Below are 23,944 nucleotides of genomic sequence, written 5' to 3'. Positions count from 1 at the left end.
TTGAAATAATCTCAAACTTGATCTCACAACCCTGAGATCATGACCTGAACCAAAATCAAGAGTTGGACATTTAACTGACTGAGCCACCTAGGTGCCCCTCTACCACCAATTCTGAATTCAACATCATAGTGTTCTTTCTAGCCTTTGCCAATTAGAAATTGCATCTTTGTTCTCCAAGAATTAAAAAAAATTTGGCTCCAGTATCATCCACATATTTACTGGAGAGTGTAAACATGCACCCAACTACAACTTAGGGGTTCTATTCATGGAAAAAGAATGGGGTATTGGGTAACTAGTGCCAGAGGTGATTTGAATGGCATAGTGTTTGCACCATAACTTTTCTCTTTCTCAGGGCATTGACTCTTTAAACCAAGTAAAACCTCATAGGACCATGAAGAAAAGTAAAAGAAAAATCCACAGATGGGCATATCCCAGTGAGAACGCACCGGATAGTGATTCCTTGCTAATGCTAGTGTGGCTAATGTGAAGGAATGGTTCCTTGTGAAGAACTGGTAGGGGAGCACATCCGGCCATTGGCCAGCCCTGCATTACATCATCGGCTGTTCACCTCCCATTTTCCCTATACTACTCAGAGTGAGTGTGACAATTCTCAGGCCACCAAGGACCACAGTGCTCCACTGCTTCTTGAGAGAATTGAAAGTATTTTAGGAGAAACTAAAGTTAAAAAGACGAAACTGGAATATTGTTTACAAAACAGTTTATTGTAATTAAAAAGCAGACTCCGGAGCTAGACTTTGGTTCAGCCATTTGCCAGTTGAGTAACTGCAAAAAAGATGCGTAATCTCTCTATTCTTCAATTTGCTTGTGTGTTCAGTGTGGATAATATCTCTTCTGTTGTGAGGGTGGAAACTTGATGCTTGGCATATAGTAAGAGCTATACAGTATTAACTCTTATCTTCAATAGATAAAATTATTACTGTATGTGTTGTTATAAAATTCTAAGCCAGGGAACAGTTGTTGGCCAAGTACAGCCTTTATCTTATTTTTGTATGAGAGCTGGAATTGCACACTTGTAAAGAATTTTAGGAAAAAAAAATTGAAAGGAGAAAGCAAAGAATATGCTACAGATAATGTATATGGACTGCAAACCCTAAAATATTTATTTTCTGGCCCTTTAAAAAAATTTTGTTTATTTATTTTAGAGAGAGAGAGTGCACACAGGTGGGGAGAGGAGTTGCAAAGGGAGAGGGAGAGATAGTCCCAAGTGGACTCTGCACTGAGTGTAGAACCTGAGCTGGGCTTGATCTCCAGACCCTGAGGTCACGGCCTGGGAAAAAAACCGAGTCAGATGCTTAATCCACTGTACCACCCAGGCGCCCTATAAAAATTTTTTTCTTAAAGAAGGAAAGAAGGAAAAGAAACAAAACAAATGGTAATCTCACCAGAGAACACACTGAACCTCGTTCCGCTGGGGCTTCTGGGAAGGGTGGTCCCCGAGCTGCGACGGGTCCACGCATTTGCGCTGTGAGAGTGCGGAGCCGGGGTCCTTGGAAACCTGGGACGTGAGTTAGCGCTGAGCCCCTGCGACTCCGGCCAGCTCGCCCGGGCGTGGGACCCGCAGGCGCCGCCTTTCGCTCTCAGGGATTAGAGGCCGCGGGGGGCGGGCGTCGCGACCGCCGTTTCCTTGGCCTTCCCCACCTCTGCGTGCTCTGCAGCCTTCTAGCGACACGTTCGTAGACTTGTTTACTTTCTCCGTTTCTCCTTCGTTGAGTGGGATTAAGGATCGTTCCTCCATCGGGGGTGTGTAGCGAGGGTTCCGAGAGTTAAATAGATGGAAGATGCTTGGAAGCGGTCCCGGCGCGAGAACGGTGGCCGGTTGTCACCCATCTGCGTTTTCTGGGCGAGGAGCCAGCCCCTGAAAACAGTGAGCCCTGCGGGAAGCAGGGCTCTTTAGGATTCCTCAGGACTCCCCGCGACCGCACCCTTCCTTTTTTAAAAGAAAGATTGGTCTCACCCCAGTTGGCGCCTGCGATGGTCTACCGTGATTTGTTCTGGACCACAGGGGGGAAAATTGTTGTATCTCCTTTCCCTTCTCCGCCCCAGAGTTCCCAGAGTGTGCCGAGAGGAGGGAGTGTTCCCCTGCCTACTGGTAACAGTGTCCCACCCTGAGGAAATTTAACATGCTGTGCCTTTTTAAAAAAAAAAAAAATTATTTATTTATGTGTGAGAGAGAGGAAGCTCGAGGGGTGGGGAGGGCAGGCGGAGAGGGCGAAGACTCGGAGCTGAGCAGGGAGCCCCATCAGGGGCTGGATCCCAGGAACCAGAGATGACCTGAGGGGAAGGCAGATGCTTAACCGCCTGAGCCACTCAGGTGCTCTTCTTTATCCATTTGTCTGCTGAAGTGTATCTCGGCTCCTTCCAAATGGCTATTGTGGCCATTGCTGCTATGAGCATTGGGGTGCATATGGCTTTTCTTTTCACTACATCTGTATCTTTGGGGAAAATACCCAGTAGTGTAATTGCTGGGTCATAGGGTAGCTTTATTTTTAATTTTGTGAGGAACCTGTTTTCCACAGTGGCCACACCAACTTGCATTCCCACCAACAGTGTAAGAGGATTCCCCTTTCTCCACAGGGTCTCCAACATTTGTTGTTTCTTGCCTTGTTGATTTTTGCCATTTTAACTGGTATAAAGTGGTATCTCAATGTGTGTGTTTTTTTTTAATTTCTTTTTAGTGTTCCAGAATTCATTGTTTATGCACCATACCCAGTGCTTCATGCAATACGTGCTCTCCATAATACTCACCACAGACTCACCCAACCTCCCTCCTCCCTCCCCTCCAAAATCAGTTTGTTTGTCAGAGTCCAGAGTCTCTCATGATTCGTCACCCGTTCCAATCTCCCCCAACTCAGTCTCTTCAATAAATGCTGCTGGGAAAATTGGACAGCTATGTGTAGAAGAATGAAACTCGACTGTTCTCTTACACCATATACAAAGATAATGAAATGGATAAAAGACCTCAGTGTGAGGCAAGGATCCATCAGAATCCTAGAGGAGAACATAGGCAATAACTTCTTCAACATCGGCCACAGCAACTTCTTTCAAGACATGTCTCCAGGGGCGCCTGGGTGGTTCAGTGGGTTGTGCTGCTGCCTTCAGCTCAGGTCATGATCTCGGGGTCCTGGGATCAAGCCCCGCATCAGGCTCTTTACTCAGCGGTGAGCCTGCTTCTCTCTCTCTCTCTCTCTCTCTCTCTGCCTACTTGTGATCTTCCCCCGTCAAATAAATAAATAAAAGATCTTAAAAAAAAAAAAAAAGACAGGTCTTCAAAGGCAAAGGAAACAGAAGTGAAAATGAACTTTTGGGACTTCATCAAGCTCAAAAACTTCTGCACAGCAAAGGAAAGAGTCAACAGAACAAAGAGCTAACCCACAGAATGGAAGAAGATATTTGCAAATGACACTACAGACAAAGGGCTAGTATCCAAGATCTATAAAGAACAACTCAAACTCAGTGTGGTTTTGATTTGAATCTCCCTGATGGCTAATGATGATGAACTTTTTTCGTGTGTTAGCCATCTGTTTGTCTTCCTTGGAGAAGTGCCTGTTCCTGTCTTCTGTGCATTTTTTGACTTGATTATTTGTTTTTTTGGGTGTTGAATTTGAGAAGTTCTTTACAGATCTTGGATCCTACCCCTTTGTCTGACACAGACAGTGTACTATAATGAAGTCTCACATCCATCAACCTTGGTCATCCTTCAGCTGTTCTAAGTTTTGTGCATCTTGCTATATAATCCTCCCTCCCATTTTTTTTTTGCTTGAATATTTTAATGCAAAAAAAAATCCAGACATTGAGGCAAGAGGATATATACTAGATTATCATAAATATATGGAGGTCAAGGGAGAGAGGACATAAACGATTCCGAAGTTTTTACGTGGTGATTAGGAAAATCGTGGTTATTGAGAAAGCCAGGGGCCCCATAAGAGTTGCAGTTAAAGAGGGGTGCCTCGGTGGCTCCATCAGTTAAGCATCCAGTTCTTGATTTCAGCCCAGATCGTGATCTCAGGGTCGTGAGATTGAGCCCTGCGTCAGGCTCTGAGCTTGGTGTGGGTCTGCTTGGGATTGTCCCTCTTTCTCTGTCTCCCATCCCCCTCATGTGTGTTTTCTTTCTCTCTGCCTCTCTCTAAAATAAAATCTTTTAAAAAAGAGTTGCCATGAAAGAAAACAATGTGACAAATTTAGTTTGTGCCTTCGGAATTTAATTTGCTCTTGGTTTCCTGAAAACAGATTAAGTCCCCAAATAGTAACAAGGATGCATATAGAGATTTTTTTGTCCTTTATCTCACTCTGTGGCCATATACAGAAGCCCCAGCCCTTTCAGCATTCAGAAGTTGACAGCCATTTACTGATAATACTTTCATATCCTAAAACAAACTTACTTAGGAACAGAGCAGGACTAATGCATCATTTCTGTGTTTATCACTGTGTCATAACGGAGTTGGTGAAAACAATAACTAGTATTTATTGGGAGCTTTTTATGAGGCAGTTTCCAGTGGTTTTTTTTTTTTGTATTAACTTATTTATTCCTCAAAAGAATGCTGTTATGATCCCCACGTTACAGATGAGATACAAGAAGACAAGTGGTCTCCAGAAGATCACTCAGCCAGTAATACGGCACTGAACTAAAACCCTCAGGTCTTTTTTTTTTTTAATATTTTATTTATTTATTTGACAGAGAGAGATCACAAGTAGAGAGGCAGACAGAGAGAGAGAAAGGGAAGCAGGCTCCCTGCTGAGCAGAGAGCCCGATGCGAGACTCGATCCCAGGACCCTGAGATCATGACCTGAGCCGAAGGCAGTGGCTTAACCCACTGAGCCACCCAGGCGCCCCTAAAACCCTCAGGTCTTAACATGGCACCTCCCCGCCATGTTTTTAACAATATCCATTACCAGCTGATGCCTCCTATGCTTATCTGTTGGCTGGTAAATTATCTACCTTTTCAACTATGGTATCAGCTTCATGAGCGCAGGGACTTTGTTCACTGCTGTATCTTTACTATATGGAATTGTGCCTGGCACATAGCAGATGCTCAGTGTGTACTCGTTGAATGTATGCATGAACGTGCTTGGTGAGTAGTAATGAGGCTCTCAGCTACCAGCTTACCTTCTAAAAAGGTGGATAGATATAAGCAAGATAAATAACTAAAAGACACATTAATATGTTAGAGAGTGCTGATGCCGAGTATCAAAGGGGCGTGACTGGAAGGAGAAGGGAAGTGGTCGGGAGGGGGGCTTCAGTTACATAAAGATGTCCGTGGAATAACATTTGAGTAAGGAACTGATGGTGCTATGTAAACAATTAAATAAGTTAACTTTAAACATTAAATAAATACCTAAATAGGGTTTGCTTTATCCAGAGCCCATGACTGACCCTTTTATGATTATTTGACTTTTAAGGATGACTGTGATGTTGCTTGAACCAAGCAAATAAAAAAAGGGAAACCCAGAGGAAGAAATGGAGCCATTGGAAGATAGAGTTCATCTCTCTTTCCCCCAATTAAGAACACCCTCAGAGGGCGCCTGGGTGGCTCAGTGGGTTAAGCCGCTGCCTTCGGCTCAGGTCATGATCTCAGGGTCCTGGGATCGAGTCCCGCATCGGGCTCTCTGCTCAGCAGGGAGCCTGCTTCCTTCTCTCTCTCTCTCTGCCTGCCTCTCAGTGTACTTGTAATTTCTCTCTGTCAAATAAATAAATAAAATCTTTAAAAAAAAAAAAAAAAAAGAACACCCTCAGAATCTTACAGTTCTGAGGGAAGGAGATTAGGGAGTCCAAACGTTGCCCCGTGGAGTGTCTTCTCAGTCATCTTTTGATTCCTGTGTTTTGAGTCCTCAGTATATCCTAGGTGCTGGGGAGAAAAAGGTGTATCATAGGCAAAACAGATGATTAACCACTAATTATCACCCTGGTGGCCCTCAGGTGATGGAAGGCTTCTTGGAGTCCAGAAGTGGAGAGCTGAGCCAGGGACCCCAGACCTCATGCCCTTTAGCCCACTAAACTCTGTGAAATGTCAGGTCTCCTTGCAAAACTGTAACTGAGCAGAGCAGAAGGGAAAGCAGAAAGAGGGCCCGGGATGAGGGAATTGGTGTCACGAACTGAGATTTCTTCCAGGCTTTGAGAGAAGTGGATACGTTGCTCTCTTTATTAGAATACTTCTGTCTGAAGTAGGAGGAGCCATGAACATGAGTGGCTGTTGCCTATTGGACGCATATTTGTGTGTATTGTGTTCACAGAAACCTCCTACAACACTAGGTGCTGGATACTGTTATGATCCTATCTTACAGATGTGGAAATAGGGCACGAAGAGCTAGGAAGTCAGAAGAGTCCATGGTAGAATCCTGATGGACTGGCTCCAGTATCTCCCAGCAGATCACTTCCAGCAGATCTGTGCCCTCGGGCTCCCCTCTCTCTCATCCTTTCTACGTCCTCTTCATGTTTGTGGTTAGGAACCCGGAGACCAGATAAAAACACGAGCTCTGGAGTCAGAGTTGGACTCAGGCCCATTGTCATCTCTCACCAAGCTCTGTGACCTTCATAGTAACTTAATCTTGTGAATCCTCAGCTTCCTTATCCATTAAATGGGAGCAGTAACCCTCATCTCATCATTTAGAGTTTATACAATGTGCCAGGCACAGAGCCAAGGTTGTATTTTGAATTATTAATATGAATTCAATATGGCTACATACTCCAGTTTAAAAATTTATTAACTTCTTTTTTAATCTTATCCCATAGCTAGTAAATATTTTTTTTAATTTTAGGTATAATTCACATATCATACCACTTACCCTTTAGAGTATACAATTCCCTGGTTTTAGTGTATTCACAAGGTTGTATAACCACTACCACTAATCTAGTTCCAGGACGTTTTCATCACCCCAAAAAGAAACCCCACACTCCTTAGCTTCATCCCTCACCCCTGCTCTACGAGCCCTGGCAACCACTAATTCACTTTCTGTCTCTGGATTTGCTTGGGCAGCTTTGCTAGACTTGCTCACATATTCCCCAGAGCGACGTCGTTAAATTGGGATCTGGAAGTATTATTCATTTAAGTGAGAGACTGTCAGGTTTTTGTTTCGAATGAGAACATCTAGAAGCCATCATTTTAGTTAGTTTCCCTTGACCACCATGAGCATAGGAGAGGGGCAGTCACCACTGGGCCTCTTGCAGCAGCGTGAGGAAAACTCACATGTTCACAGCTTTTACAAAACCAGATACTGATGTCAATTAAACATCATTTCAAGACAACAGATTATTGAGTAATATACCCAATTAGAATTATGGGCTTTTCAGAGGTAAGGTGAATTCCTTAGGACTAAGAATTGTAAGGGGTGCCTGGCTGGCTCAGTCAGGGCATCGTGGGACTCTTGATTTCAGGGTCCTGAGTTTGAGCCCCATGATGGGGGCAGAGTTTACTTAAATAATAGATAGGTGGATACATAGAAAGGAAGAATGAACAGTACAGGCTCTGAAATCTGGATGTCTTATAAAAACTCGTTTACTGTCTGGGGCGCCTGGGTGGCTCAGTAGGTTAAAGCCTCTGCTTTCAGCTCAGGTCATGATCTCAAGGTCCTGGGATGGAGCCCTGCATTGGGCTCTCTGCTCAGCGGGGAGCCTGCTTCCTCCTCTCTCTCTGCCTACTTATGATCTCTGTCTGTCAAATAAATAAATAAAATCTTTGGGAAAAAAAAAAAGACTCATTTACTGGAAATGACAGCAGAAGACATTAGCAAGGACAAATTTATGGTGCATTACATCACCTGCTTTTTTTTTTTTTTTTTTGCAGCCACGGGGGAGTCAGCTATGAGTTTCCCCCTCTATCCACAAGCTGACTCTCCCAGCAATCCTGTGACAGAAGAAGCACTCTTGCTTTTGCAGCTGACAGATTTGAAGCACAGGTTTGTTTAAAGTTCACACAGAGCAGCCATCTGGGCAGAGCCTACGTCTCATGGCCTCTCTCTGCCAGTTCAGCCTCCCCAGGACTCTGCCCTCTCCCTGAAGCAGCATGAGAAAATGACCAAGTTTCAGGTGAGTTGAGTTTTGATTTTAATCGAAATTACACACCTTTTCCTCCAAGATGAGATGCATCTCTTTTCTCTCCTGTGGGAAGGATCAAAGAGGAAAACGGTGTTTGCTGTGTGCCAGTTACTTAATTTTTGATTGGTTCTTTTTTTGTTTCTGTCCTTAGCTTCTGTGTTGGTTTTAGCTTTGGTTTTATTTTAGCATCGTCTCCATTTCACAAATAACAGCTCAGAAATTTATAGATCTCAGAAAATGGAAAAAAAAGAAAAAGCCCACATTACTACACTGCGTATGTCGGCTGTTTTCCCCGGGCTCTATTTACATAATTGTACTTGCATTATATGTATGGTTTCCAGTTCTGTCTCTTCACTTGGATATCACTTCAGTTTTTTGTGATTCAGCGTTCTTTTGTGTGCTCATCTTAAAAGGGCTCCTAGGAGCACCCACATGGCTCAGTCGGTTAAGCATCTTCCTTCAGCTCAGGTCACGCTGGGCTCAGGATGCTGGGATCGAGTCCCCATTCGGGCTCCTAGCTCAGTGGGAAGCCTGCTTCTCCCTCTCCCTCTACCTGCCCCTCCCCCTACCTGTGTGCAAGTGTGTGCGTGCTCTCTCTGTTTCGAATAAATAAAAACAGAATCTTTTTTAAAAATCATTTTTTGAGTTACAGCTTGCCTATGATTTACATATCATAAAACATTTGATCAGTTTTGACAAATACACACACCTACATGAACACCACCACAATCTAGATGTAAACCATTTCTGTCACCTCTAAAAGCTCAGGTTCCCTCATGTCCCTTCCCAGTTAATCCCAGTGCCACACACCTGGCTGTAGGCAACAGCTGATCTACTTTATGTCATGACAGATCAGATTCATCTTAAGTTTCTTGAGTTTCATATGTTGGTCCTCTCGGGAACTTCCCAGGTATAATCTGAAATGGGCCCCCATATGTGGGAGGCGGGGAGAGATGGAAGAAAGGGCCGGCCACTCCAGGTTGGTAGGTGGCAATTTCACTAAGCAAAGGGAACTTACCTGTGAGGCCTGTCTTGGGCCGCAACAGGATGAATGGATCCCCTCGGCTGCCCTCCAAGTCTTGCAAGTTTGTAAAGAGGCCCTGACTGTCCTCAGTCGTGTATACTGTTTTCAACACCACATCATTGTCTCAAGGCTATATCCTTGGAGCAGCCTCTGAGAGCAGGAAAGATAAGCAGAACCCACATCCCAAGGACAGGGAGGAGGTGAGGAGTCCCCGAGTGCCAGGGTCCAGCTCACAGGTCACTTGGCAGTCCTGTCTTCTTGATGACGTTCCCCCCACGCCGCGTAAATGAAGGTGTACAGTTTGTCCTCATTTTGTGTCTGGCTCCATTTGTTCCTCATCATGTTTTTGGACACAAATCAACAGTCCTTTTATTGCTGCATAGTATTTCACTGTGTGAGTTTACCGGATTTGGTTATCCATTCACCCGCTGATGGACGTTTAGGTGGCGTCTTGTTTTGGGACATCGGATTGTTCCTTCTGTATTTGTGTACTAGATGTTTGGATGAACATAGCCTTTCTCTGTCTCACTGATACTAGGAGGAGAATCTAATCTCTGGGTCATATGCTTAACTTCTTAAGAAATTGTCAAATCATTTTCTGTTGTGGTTGCCTGTTTTCTATTCCTTCCAGCAATGTGTTCGTGTTCCAGTTGGCTCCACATTTTTTTCTAACATTTGATATTTTCAGTCTTAAATTTTAGTTATCCTATGACAGTTGTGTTGTGATACATCATTGCGGCTTTCATTTGCATATATTTTCCTGATGCCTGAGATGTTAAATGTCTTTTTTCTGCTTTTTGGTCATCTGCATATCTTCTTTTTGAAAGGTTTGTTCAGTTCTTTTGCTTACTTTTAAACTAAGTTGTTTATCTTTGTAGTGAATTTTAATAGTTCTTTTAATATTCTAAATACTTGTCCTTCAGACCCATGGGAATTTAGGTCCTTCATTTATATCTTCTTTCATTTTGGGGGGTCTTAGTTCTTTCCCTCAGTCATGTTTTATAGCTTTCAACATGTGGGTTTCTTACATGTATCCTGTTTAATTTATCCCTAAGTAATTTATGTTTTGGGGATACTATTCCGAATGCTGTTGTTTTTGAAATTCAATTTCTACTTGTTTGTTGCTAGAATATAGAAATACAATTGACTTTTGTATCTTGACTTTGCTAAATTTGCATATTAAATCTAGAAACATTTTTCTAAGCTGTCAGGATTTTCTGTACAGTCATCAGTAAATAAAGAGTTGTATTTTTTCCATTCCTGTCTCCATTGTATAGACTTCCTTTTCTTCTCTTATTGCACTGGCTAAAACTTCTAGAACAGTTTTGCCATATATATCCTTTCCTTGTTCTTTTCTGTTTTTTTTAGAGATTGTATTTATTGGGCACCTGGGTTGGGTTTTCAGTTGCTTAAGCAGCTGCCTTCTGCTCAGGTCATGATTCTAGAGTCCCAGGATTGAGTTCCACATCAGGCTCCCAGCTCCACGGGGAGTCTGCTTCTCCCTCTGACCTTCTCCCCTCTCATGCTCTCTCTCACTGTCTCTCTCTCAAATAAATAAATAAAATCTTTTTTTAAAAAAAGATTGTATTTATTAGAGAGAGAGCAAGCAAGAGAGTGAGCATGAGGAGGGGGGCGCAGAGAGAGAGAGAGGAGCAGTCACCCCACTGAGCAGGGAGCCCGACCCAGGGCTCTATCCGGGACCCTGGGATCATGACCTGAGCTAAAGGCAGATGCCTAACCGACTAATCAACCAGGCACCCTCCTTTCCTTGTTTTTTATTTTATTTTATTATCTATTTGACACACAGAGAGAAAGCACGAGCAGGTGGAGTATCAGGCAGAGGAAGAGGGAGGAGCAGGCTTCTGACATGGGGCTTGATCCCAAGACCCTGGGATCATGACCTGAACGGAAGGCAGTTGCTTAACCAACTGAGCCACCCAGGCACCCCTCCTTGTTCTGAATCTTAGGGAGAAAGCATTCAGTCTTCCACTGTCTGGTGGGCTTTTGTAGATGTCCATCATTGGGGGTGAGGAAGTTCCCTCTAGTCCTACTTTACTCAGAGTTTTTGTTATGAATGAGCGTCAACTTTGTAAGTGCATTTTTTTAAATAATCTGAAGTCATTGTTTCTTTGGTTCAGTTAAAGTCTTTGAAACCCTTTTTTTTTTAAGCTTGGTTGGGTGGGTCTAGAGTAACCTTTATTCCAGAGCAGTGGCTCTCAGGAATGATTTTGCCGCACCACGGAACATCTGGCATGTCTGGACATTTTGGACTGTCGGGACTAGAGGGTCAGTACCACGGACAGCTACTGGGCAGAAGCCAGGGATGCTCTTAAATGCCCTACAGTGCACAGGATAGCTCCCAGAAACACAGAACTGCCTGGTACAAAATGTCAACTGTTGAGAAACTCTGTTCTAGAGAGAGTTTACCCTTCTACTGTAGGGCGGCCCTTCAGTTGCTGTCAAATGTCCCTAATGGTGAGTGAGGGCTTTCCATTTGGCTGTTTGGAATTCAAACATTTCTAAGTCCTACTCAGCTCTGGGAACCATTCAGCCTGTTGCTCCCCAGGTACTTTTTGCCTGGCCTGTGGAGTCCTAATGTGCACAGTCTGGTTTTTAGCAATAGACTCAAAAGGATTCCTGTGCAGAGATCCAGTGCTTTTCTTGTGCATAATCCCCTCCTTTCTGGAACTTTGCTCTGCATTTTCTACCTCTTCGGTCTCCCCATTCTGATTTTTCTGTCTCTTCAATTCAGCAAGGCTCTGATTGGGTTCTCCCTTCCTGTGCTTGCAGTTCAGAAGTCATCGATGGGCAATCATCTAGGGTAATCAGAGGGCTCGCCTCATTTTTTTCCCTTCATTTCAGAGATTGAAGTATTGTGCTTTCAGTGTCTGAAAGCAGTTTGTTTTCATACTCTTTTTCTATTTACTATTTATAATAGGAGGACTTTTAAAATTTTTTAATTTTTTTTGGAGGACTTTTAAAAAAAAAAGATTTTATTTATTCACTTGAGAGAGAGAGAGAGAAAGCACACAAGAAGCGGGTAGTGGCAGTCAGAGGCAGAGGAAGAAGCAGGAGTTCCCTGCTGAGCAGGGAACCTGAGGTGGGGCTTGATCCCAGGACCCTGAGATCATGACCTGAGCCAAAGGCAGAAGCTCAACCGACTAAGCCTCCCAGTCGCCCCAGAGGACCTGTTTAGTACCAGTTATTCTGTTATAGCCAGAAACAGAGGTTTTTCTCACCTGCATTTTTGACAACTGCATGATATTTCAATGAACTGATGTTCCTTAAACCCCCCCAAAATTCCCATGGCACCTGGGTGGCTTAGTTGGTTGGGCATTTGATCCCAGGGTCCTGGCATTGAGCCCCGAATTGGGCTTCCCCTCAGCAGGAGTCTGCTTCTCCCTCTCCCTCTGTGCATGTGTGCACGAGTGTGTTTTCTCTGTTTGGTATATAAATAAAACCTTAAATTTAAAATATTCCCTAATCCTAGATATTTAAGTTTAAGATTTTTTAAAAAGATTTCTTTATTTGAGAGAGCAAGACTGGGACAGGGAGGGGGTGAGGGAGAGATTCTCAAGCAGATTCCCTGCTGAGCGGGAAGCCGGAGGCAGGACTTAGTCTCCCTAAGGTCATGACCTAAGCTGAAATCAAGAGTCCGATACTTACCTGACTGAGCCAGTTAGGCACCCCAGGAATTTAAGATTTTTAAAAAATGTTTTAGAGAACACTGCTGCAATAGTTTCCCTGCATAAAAGCTCAGTTCTTAAAAAACAATTCTGGAAACTGCCCCTTCTGGGAAGATGGAGGACATGTTATTCTTCCCACTAAGTACAGCTAAAAATCCTGGATGTTACATGTAAAGCAAACACGAAAGGTGGAGAGAAGGCCGACTGGCTAGGGAGCTAACTTGAGGAGTGACGTGGTAGTGAGATACTTGGCCTTTCTTTTTGCCTCATGTACCCCAGACTTCTTGCTGGAGAAGATGGCAACATGGAAATACCAATGAGTTCAGACCAAAAAGCCCAAGAAAGCCTTCTCTGGCCAGAGGGTAAGGAAACGGCAGCTTAGCAAGATAGAAAACTTTTAGATAGTAACTGCTCTTTTTCAACCACACACACACACACACACACACACACACACACACACAAACCTGGAGCCCCACACCCACCCCTACCAGGCTATAACAAGGAGCCTAGACTTCCTGCCTTTCCAGGCTGTAATGATCCACCCCAACCCACCTGTCAGGGAGTAATGAATGAGCATCCACCTGCCACCGGCGTCAGCGGAGACAATGTGGGAGCCTGGACTTCCACACTCACCTAGCGGCAATGAGCTGCCTCTCCTTTTCCCAGCATGGGTGGTGTCAGGGCAAGCCTAGTGGAAGTTCAGGGCTTTGACTACTACCCAGTGGAGTTGAGGCAAACCCCCACCATCCCTCATGTCAGTAGAAGCCAATGGGAAGCCCTGGGTGTGGTGCTTAAACAATGAATTTTGGAACACTAAAAAAAGAATTTTTTTTAAAAGTGTAGTTATATAATTTTATAAATAAAATTAATTAAAAACTAAAAAAAGAAGAAGAAGAAGCCAATGGGGAACAGTAGCAACCCACCTGCGTCCCTTTTAGCCAGGATGTAATATTCTCTCCATAGACCTAGTAAAGGGCCAGAAGTCTGAGTCCAGAACCTTCTCACTCCACCAGATGTCAACAGAGGCCAAGTGGAGAATCTGGGCTTACGTCCCCGAGCTGGCAGTAACAAAGCTCTATCTCCCTTTCCCTTTGAAAGATGTGTCAGAGGAGGCCTAGTCAAACAGAAGATTTTAATGAAATCACGAGTCCGATTACATAATAACTCAAAAGGTTCAAGTTCCAGTGGAAAATCACTTGGTTTACAAGAACCGTGAAATCTCAGCTGGTTTGAAGGATGATCAACAGACACAGTAAGATGATGCTCGCTGATTGTAGTTCTCAGTAATAAGTGATATAAAATGTCCGTTATCTGACAAAGACTTCCTTATTGTGGTAAAATATACATAACATATATTATTTTAAGTGGTTTTAAGTGTACTGCTCAATGACATTAAGTACATTCACAGTGTCATGCAAGCATTACCGCCACACATCTCCAGAACTTTCTCATCTACAAACTGAAACTCTGTACCCATTAAACAGTAATTCCTATCACTACCTCCCCACCCCAGCCTCTGGAAACCACCAGTTTGAAGATGTCTTCACGTCTCTATGTATTTGACTATTCTAGATACCTCGTATAGATAGAATCATATACACAATCCTTTTTATGACTGGCTTCTTACTCACTTAGCATAATGTCTTCTAGATTCATCCATTGGATAAAGATTTTAGAGCAGCTATCATATTAAGGAGGGCACGTATTGCATGGAGCACTGGGTGTGGTGCATAAACAATGAATCTTGGAACATGAAAAAATTAAATTAAAAAATAAGCAATTACAGACTTCTTATTTAAACTAGATGTTTCTTTAAGGTTTGATAATGAGGAAGATAAACACACAAACTATTCTGGGGTCTTCCCCCCTTTTCAGTACTCTGTTGTCTTTACTACCAGTAGTAGCAACAGTAAATGCAATAATAATAGCTAAAAAGAAAAAAGGAAGTACACCAAGACATATTCTAGTTAAACTTCTGAAAACTAGCAACAAAGAAAAAAAATTTTAAGGGAAAGAGATACGACACCTTAGCTATAAGGGAAAAAACATTCAAAGACTGTGGATTTCTCATCAGAAACCATGGTGGCCCCAAGAAAATGTCACTATTTTTTTTATTTTTTTTTTTTATTTGACAGACAGAGATCACAAGTAGGCAGAGGGGAGAGCAGGCTCCCTGCTGGGCAGAGAGCCCGATGCAGGACTCGATCCCAGGACCCTGTGATCATGACCTGAGCCGAAGGTAGAGGCTTTAAACCACTGAGCCACCCAAGCACCCTGACACATTATTTTTAAGGTGCTGAATGAGAAAATCTGTCAACTCAGAATTCTGTGTCCAGTAAGGATAGCCTTTGAGAAAGAAGGGAGAATCAAGACATTATCAAATGAAGGAAACTAATGTATTGTTGCCATTTATACTGGAAATAAATAAAAATTAAAAACAAATATTACCCAGAGCACCTGGGTGGCTCAGTCAGTTAAGCCTCTGCCTTCAGCTCAGGTCATGATCCTGGGGTCGAGTCCCACATTGGGTTCCTTGCTTGGTGGGGAGCCTGCTTCTCCCTCTGCCTGTCTCTTTGCCTGCTTGTGTTCTTTCTCTCTCTCTGACAAATAAATAAAAGTAAAATCTTTTAAAAAAGTAAAATAAAAAAATAAAAAATATGACCAAACTATGCAGTCCAAAAGAAACTCACCACAGGGGGATCCCTTCTATTATCCCTTCTATGGGATGCTACCTTATTCATGAAACTCTTTATAAAACTAATCAGATGTTCAAGTTGAAAAAAACTCACTTCAAATATAATGGTATCAGCAGGTTGAAAAGTAAAAGGGTGGAAAAAGATACACCATGCAAACATTAATCAAAAGAAAGCAGGGGTGACTAAATCAATGTGGAACTGTACTCATACACTTACCATATCAATTATAATTACATTAATAAAAATGAGCGTCCTTTGAGGACCTACTCTGTGGCAGATGTATGTGTTCTATACATCTGTCTGGTGGACATCTGCGACGATGGAAATCATCTAGATTGTGCTGTCCGATACGGTGGTCATTAGCCACATGTGGCTCTTGACCACTTAAAACGTGGCTAGTGGAACTGAGGGAGTGAAGTTCTAATTTTATGTAATTTAAAATTTAAATTTACCTAGTCACATGTGAGTCACATGGCTACTGAATTGGGCAGCACAGTTATGAAAACATTATATATATATCCAGTTACATAACTCGCCATCTTCCAGCATGGACACCTCACACAGATGAGGAAATAGATTAAGGATTTGTCTGAAGATCTTACAGCTTGTGAGGGCCAGGGCTTGGGGACTTACACGGTATAGCAAGAAACACTGAACACTGGGACACTTTGAATGCTGTCATGGGTAGGTGGCGTGGCCTTCAGACTGCAGAGGGTCCATTGTCTCGCTCCCCAAGAAGGGTGACCTGTTGGTTTGTCAGAGTGTAATGAAGTGATTGTCCCCTGACGTAGTGATTGTGTGAATCAGAAAGGAAAGACAAAAATTATTTGTTGAGGGACGCCTGGGTGGCTCAGTTGGTTAAGCAGCTGCCTTCGGCTCAGGTCATGATCCCAGCGTCCTGGGATCGAGTCCCGCATCGGGCTCCTTGCTCCGCAGGGAACCTGCTTCTCCCTCTGACTCTGCCTTCCACTTTGTCTGCCTGTGCTCGCTCTCGCTCTGACAAATAAATAAATAAAATCTTTAAAAAAAAAATTATTTGTTGGGACTGCTGGGACTAAATTGACTTAACATCTCTGGGACGGTTTGGTAGGACCTATCAAATTATAAACTGTATATACCCCATGATTCCAGAGTTACTGTTCTAGGGCACTGACTGTAGGAATACTCGCAAATGTTCCTGCGTTAAATATACAGGGATTATTTGTAATTGGTTGTGTTCTTTTTTAAAAAATCATGTTCAGCCCAATATATAGTACATCATTAGTTTTTGCCGTAGTGTTCAGTGATTCATTAGTCACGTAGAACAGCCGGCGCTCATCGAAGCGCACGCCCTCCGTAATGCCCAGGGCACCTGGTTATCCATCCTCCCCCACCCCTCCTTTCTGTTCAAATTGCAATTAAACTTTAAAATGTTAACTTTAATTTGAAATTTTTAATTATTTTAAATTTTAAATTAGTTTTTAATTTTTTAGTCATATGTTTGATGTGACTGTGGCAAAGTCATGGAAATGACATGTGGGGTGGAGAAGAGGAAGCCACTTAGGTAGCGCCAAGGCCCTCAGAATCCAGAACAGCGTCTCACCCATCCTCCCACCTTCTTAGTGTGCCTTGTCCCCACTGGCCATTGGTTATGAGATGAAGTTGCATGTGCTTGGTGTTGTAGGAGGCGGTGACATTCAAGGACGTGGCGGTGGTCTTTACCAGAGAGGAGCTTGGCTTGCTGGATCCTGTCGAGAGGAAGCTGTACCAGGATGTGATGCTGGAAAACTTCAGGAACCTGCTCTCCGTGGGTGAGCACAAGGGCTCTCTCTGACTCCATGTCAGCCCCTGGAATGTCTTGGTTTCAAATGCTTACGACTTGGGGACTCTTACAGTGCTTCCCCAAACTTGGGGGTCGCAGGTTCCTCACTCTGGTGGGACACCTTCTCTGTACCTTGTCTGTTTTTTATCAGATTACAGTTGTGACATCTTGTGAGGTTTAGAATCAGGTGGTGACTTACGTCATTATTGTGTTGAATGAGACAGGTCAGAAATGGCATAGCTCCTTGTCAGGAGCTACATACTGTGCAACAGAAATTGTGAGCAAAAGCAGGAAAGGAAATGTGGCAGGAGTAGGTTGTGGTTGGAGTGAGGTCAGCACATCTGTGTGCTTGTATCCTGGATCACAACATAAAAGGTGTTTGTTACAGCAAGTCACGGTCAGAATTTGGGAAAATACTACGTAAAGAGCATAAAGATTGTAATTCTGGAATTAGCATTTTTGCCTTCAATTTATGCACACTGTACACGTGCCATTTTTTTTTTAAAGATTTTATTTGTTTATTTGACAGACAGAGATCACAAGTAGACAGAGAGGCAGGCAGAGAGAGAGAGAGGGAAGCAGGCTCCCTGCTGAGCAGAGAGCCCGATGCGGGACTCGATCCCAGGACCCTGAGATCATGACCTGAGCCGAAGGCAGCGGCTTTAACCCACTGAGCCACCCAGGCGCCCACACGCGCCATTTCTTTTTCCTAGGCTGTGAACCCTTCAGATTAGATACGACATTACCGTTGGGGAGAGAAGAGAAATTTTGGATGATGGAGGCAGAAACCCCCGGGGGGTGGGCGTTCAGGTAAGAGGCGGGCAGCTCGGGGTCCTCACCACCTCCCCGATGGCCCGCCCCCGCCCCCGCCCCGCATCCGTCACCCTGCCTCATTGCAGCAGCTCGTCCAGGGGGCGCTCTGTTCTGCATGCGCGCGAGGACCGGGCAGTCAGCCGTGTCGCTCCACGTGTTTAGTCTTCTCTGACTCCTGTCTTCGTACAACCCGCTGTCCTCACGGTGGCCGTTTGGCCAGTAGCGAGGTGGCCTTCTGCGGGCTTGTCCTGACCTGGGCTCCCTGCTTCACCCTGGGTGAGCGCTGCCCCCTCCCCGCACAGTTCCACCCTCCAGCTCTGGCCTCGCCTCTCTCCTCCCTTCCTTCCCCTTCTCTCCGCTCCCTCCTCCCTCCATTTGTCTTTAATCTGTGTATCCCTCAGGTACACCCGGCCCAAGAGGACAGCAGTAGTCATTCCTGCTGGATATGAGCAGCAAAGCCCAAACCAAATCAAACAAACAAAAAACCAGAAAAATCCCTCTGCGAATCTGGTGTCGTGAGTAGTGAGGGGAAGGTCTCCCTGGTCTTCAGTTGTTTCTTTCCATGTATCCTTCTGCTGCGTGAGGCCGAATGTGGTCAGGCATGTTGGGTGCTCGCTCCGTCCAACTTGCTGCCTTGTTCTTACCTATAAACCTAACCTTGGGGGGTGGGATCCCAGTGATTACCATGGTCTGTTTGCTGCTGCTTTTTTATTTTATTTTATTTTTTTTATTTGTTCATGAGAGACAGAAAGAGAGAGGCTGAGGCAGAGGGAGAAGCAGGCTCCCGCTGAGCAGAGAGCCGGATGGGAGGCTCAATCCCAGGACTCCGGGATCATGACCTGAGCCGAAGGCAGACGCTTCACTGACTGAGCCCCCGAGGGGCCCTGTCTGTTTGCTACTGATTAGGTAGTTTCCCAGCTGCTTTGCCTCCATGTACAAATCTATACTTTTATTTTTTAAATTTTGGCCTTTTTACTGAAATATATCTCAGGTACAGAAAACTGCACCAATTATAATCGCACAGCCCCATGAATTTTCAGGGCATAAAATGACTTATTTGCCTTACAGTTCTTTTTACTGAGGTACAATTTAAATTTGCACATCTTCAGTGCACAGCTCTGACAACTGGACAGTCCTCTGTAAGCCGTATTCCTCTGAATGCAGAACAATCTCACAACATATTCTGTTCCCGTGTCCCTTATTATTTTTCTTTTTTTTTTTAGTGTTTTTTTAATGTACTTGACAGACGGAGATCACAAGTAGGCAGAGAGGCAGACAGAGAGAGAGGAGGAAGCAGGCTCCCCACTGAGCAGAGAGCCCGATGCAGGTCTCGATCCCAGGACCCTGAGATCATGACCTGAGCCGAAGGCAGAGGCTTAACCCACTGAGCCGCTCAGGCACCCCTCCCCTGTCCCTTATTAAAAGCTCTTTAAGCAAACATCAGGACACTCCAGGATTTTGTGTTTTGTCTATCCATCTAGGTGCCCTGCCCCATCTGTGAAGAATCTTCTTGAGGTCTGTTTTTACTGCACAGAAGCTCAGACTGAAGGGTTTCTTCTCCCTTAATAATCTTCACAAACAGAAGCTCACAGAGGAGGGTCCCACTGTTCACGCTCCTCCCGAAGACAGTTCGCATGAGCAGAATAAGCTAGCGTGACTGAAGGACTATTTCAGAACATTGTTAATGTCGACCTGATTAGAAGTTCTGTGGCACTTGTATTAACTACCTACTGCTATATACCAAATTACTCTTGAACTTATTGGCTTACAACCACAAATATTTATTTACAGTTAATGTGAACCCAGGAATCTTGGGGCAAGTTTCTGGGTGGTTCAGGCTCCGGGCTTCATAAAGTCACTGACAAGGAGCCCCCGGGCTGCAGCTGAGGGCCTGATGGGGCCGAAGGGTCTACTTCCAAGATGGGCTCATTCACATTGTTGTTGGCAAAATATCTCAGTTCCTTGCTGGCTGTTTGGCATCTCAGTTCCTTGCCAAGTGGGTCTCTCCCTATGGTTGCCTGAGTGTCCTTAAAACATAGCACCTGGTTTCCCCAAGAGCTGTGGAGAGTGGAAGGCAGAAGCCACCATGTCTTCCCTGACCTAACCTTGGAAATGACATAGCATCACTTCTGCCATGTTCTGTTGGTTTCATAGACTGATCCTGGTACACTGTGGGAGGGGACCTTTGTAGGGGTCTGGGTACCCGGAGGCAGGGACCACCGGGTCACCGTCTTGCGTGCTGACTACCACAGCACCTTTTGTGTACATATGAGCCCACAAAACCTGAAAAATGACATTAACCTTCCAGGCTTATCAGAAAATCCAGCCCAATTAAGTGACCACGATGGCCATAGGATTTTACTCCTATGGGATGTGTGGGATTACATTTTCTAGGTGTTTTTTTTTTTTCTAGTTACAATGTTTATCAGTTGAATATCATATATTAGGACTTCATGGGAATAAAGGGGAATTCTCTCAAATCTAGCTTGTTTAGTGTGTGTTTACTGGCTAAGTTAAGGATATAAACATACCATTGCATGGATTCATTGGAACAGAGGAAGTATTTCCTTTTGCAAATACATTTTTTTTTTCAAATAATACATTTTATTTGCAAATACATGCAATCACTTTTCAAAGATGTCCTCTCTTTTTTTTCTGTGGGAACTCTTGCCATCACCCGACAATCCCACCTGTAAACAGACAGATTCAGCCTTCTGTCGTCATTTTTGGCTTGTCTTATACAAATATGCAGGTAGTATAGTATAGCCGGGATTTTTTTTTTTTACGTTTTATTTATTATTTATTTGACAGACAGAGATCACAAGTAGGCAGAGGCAGGCAGAGAGAGAGGAGGAAGCAGGCTCCTCGCTGAGTGGAGAGCCCGATGCGGGGCTCGATCCCAGGACCCTGAGATCATGATCTGAGCCAAAGGCAGAGTCTTTAACCCACTGAGCCACCCAGGTGCCCCATATAACCGTGATTTTAAGGCTTGTAAATATGTACAATTCTGTAGCCCTTACAAACCTGCTGCAGAAAAGGCAAGAATTATTTAAGTGATTATTTTTATGGACAAGGAAGTAAAGTTTCTCCTCTATATAATCTTTCTGGGACATCTTTTGTTGCTCTGAAGCTTTGTATTTCTAATTTTGATCCCAGACATTAGTTTTGGTATCATTGGAAATAAGTCTTCTTGGCCCTTAGCGGGCAGGAGCCTAATCATTACCTCTTTGTTTCCGTAGGCATAAAAAAGCCAGTGAGAAAGTCAAGCTGAAGTCTTTATGGGTTGAATAAGTTCTCTTGGTGTGACTGACCAATGAAATATTTCACTTGTCCACATTTTCACCTCTGAATCCTCTTTATCCTTCCAGGGCTCAAGAATCGAAATGAGATAGAGACTTTTCAAAAAGTAGGACTAAGCTACCTTTTACATGAAGATGTTACATGCTGGCAGCTGTGGGAACAATTTACAAGTAAATTAGCCAGAAATCAAGACTCAACAATAAATCTGCAAAGCAAGAAGTCCAAGTTGCCAAAACAAAGTGGTTCCTCATGTCAGATGTGGGCAGGAGAATCTCCTCCATTTTCTGAAGATGAAAACTGTGTAATAAAGCTTCAAAGGGAGAGTTCCAATAATATCAGAAGTTGAGAGTTTCCAATTAAGACCACTGGTGATTTCTGGAAGAAAATCTGTCTGAGAGAGTCACACAATTACCAGAGTAGGTGTCGGCAGGTCGACATAAAAAATAAACCATGTAAGTGTGACTGTTATGTTACGACAAGGACCTCCCATCATCATCATGATCAGGAAGAACACAAAATCAGGAAGGCTTGTGGCCACAGTGATTGTGGAAAAGACTTCACGAGGGAATCACATCAACATAGCATGACCCACTCAGGAGGGAAGCATGATATACATAGTAAGTGTGGGCAGGACATCAGTGACAGCTCAGTGTTTTGCATTTGCCAGAGCATTCACTCAGGGGAGAAATGTGGTAGGAATGATGAGTGCGACGGGGGCTTCAGTCAGAGCTCAGACCTGCAAAATCATCGGGGAGTCAACACAGGAGAAAAGCCCTGCAAACATCCAGTATGTGCTAAGAGCTTCAATCAGAACTCTTGTCTTCCTACCCGTGAGCCCCTCCACCCAGGAGGGGCTCCGTATAGGTGTGACATGTGTGGGAAGGGCTCTAGTCAGAGTCTACATCTCAGCGTTTGCTGTGTAGATGACACTGGAGAGAAATCCTCTGACTGTGAGATATGTGATAAAGGCTTCATTCAGACATCACAACTTCAGGCCTATCAGAGAGCCCAGCCTAGGGACAGAACCTACAAATGGGAGGCATGTGACAGGCTAGTTAATCAGAATCCTGGTCCTCTCCAGAGAGTTCACTTGGGAAAGAAACCATATAAATGTGAGGTATGTGGGAAGGACTTCAGTAAGGCCTCAAATCTTCAAGCCCATCACAGAATCCACACCGGAGAGAAGCCATATAAATGTGACGTGTGTGATAAGAACTTCAGCCGAAATTCCCACCTTCGGGCCCATCAGCGAGTCCACACAGGAGAAAAACCATACAAGTGTGACACATGTGGTAAGTACTTCACTCAGATTTCCCATCTTCAGGTCCATCAGAGAGTCCACACAGGAGAGAAGCCATACACATGTGAGACATGTGGTAAGGGCTTTGTCAGAGTTCCCATCTTCAAGACCATCAGAGAGTCGACACTGGAGAGAAACCCTACAAATGTGATGTGTGTGGGAAGGGTTTCAGTTGGAGCTCCCATCTTCAAGCCCATCAGAGAGTCCATACGGGGGAGAAACACTACAAATGTGAAGAATGCGGGCAAGAATGCGGGCAAGGCTTCATCTGGAACTCGTATCTTCACGTTCATCAGAGGATCCACACGGGAGAGAAACCCTGTAAATGTTACATGTGTGGGAAGAGCTTCAATCAGACCTCACATCTTCAAGCCCAGCGGAGAGTCCATACATACATACAGCGGAGATAAACCCTACAAATGTTTTGACTGTGGTAAGGGCTTTAGTAAAAGTTCATATCTTCAGGTTCATCAGAGTCCATAGTGGTGATAAATCCAATACAGGTGATGAGTGTGATAAAAATGTTCTTCAGAATGTAAACTTCTCATTTTCATCAGAAAATCCACACAGCAGAGATTATTTATGAAATACTGTGTTTAAAAAAAAATACTGTGTTTTAAAATTCAGGAGAGAGCTGGATTTTTTTTATCATCCTGTTTGTTGTGTCATCGTAGACAGTGTTTCCAGCAGAGCCCAAATTTCACAGTCCTCCCGACGTAGAAACCCTGTGAGAATGGCACAGTCAGTTTCAGTCAGAACCTTCACAGCCAACCTAATCCACACAGGAGACAGGCCTTAAGAAGGGTAAGCGAGGTCAGGACATTAGCAGAAGTGTAGGGAGAGGCATGGCCGAGTCCGTGCCAGTAGAAGAGAAGCTCCATGGGGGACAGGAACTTTGTTTACTGCTCAGTGACCGTGACCTCAGACCAGTGCTTAACAAACAGTAGGTGCCCTGGAAATGTCTAACTTGGTGGAGAGGAAAACTATTATAAATAAGACAAATACTTGAAAGTTGTAAGGAGCTCAGCCTCAGTCAGTCATTATCAGCTGTACCTGGAAAATGATGATGATGATGATGATGATGATGATGATGATGAACTTTTTGAGAGAACAGGGCAGCGGAGGGGGGGCAGAGGGAGAAGCAGACTCCCTGCTTAACACGGAGCCCAACATGGGCCTCCATCCCAGGACGCTGGGATCATGACCTGACCTGAAGGCAGATGCTTAACAGACTGAACCACTCAGGCACCCCGGGAAAAGGATTCTTCTCAGAA

General features: G+C 44.2%; 1 protein-coding gene across 1 annotated transcript; it reads left to right on the top strand.

Annotated features, from left to right (window-relative positions):
* Positions 1-7,823: 7,823 nt before the first annotated feature.
* Positions 7,824-23,153, top strand: LOC132005888 (zinc finger protein 233-like). Its single transcript, XM_059383400.1, is given in 5 exon segments — positions 7,824-8,041; positions 17,120-17,246; positions 21,439-22,755; positions 22,758-23,071; positions 23,073-23,153. Coding segments are annotated over 5 exon segments (1,854 nt in total). The 5' UTR covers positions 7,824-8,026.
* Positions 23,154-23,944: the final 791 nt, after the last annotated feature.

This window comes from Mustela nigripes, chromosome 17 (assembly GCF_022355385.1).
Source record: "Mustela nigripes isolate SB6536 chromosome 17, MUSNIG.SB6536, whole genome shotgun sequence".
Taxonomy (NCBI): Eukaryota; Metazoa; Chordata; class Mammalia; order Carnivora; family Mustelidae; genus Mustela; species Mustela nigripes.
The sequence above is the reverse complement of the archived record's forward strand: the minus strand, read 5'-3'. Positions and strand labels throughout refer to the sequence as shown.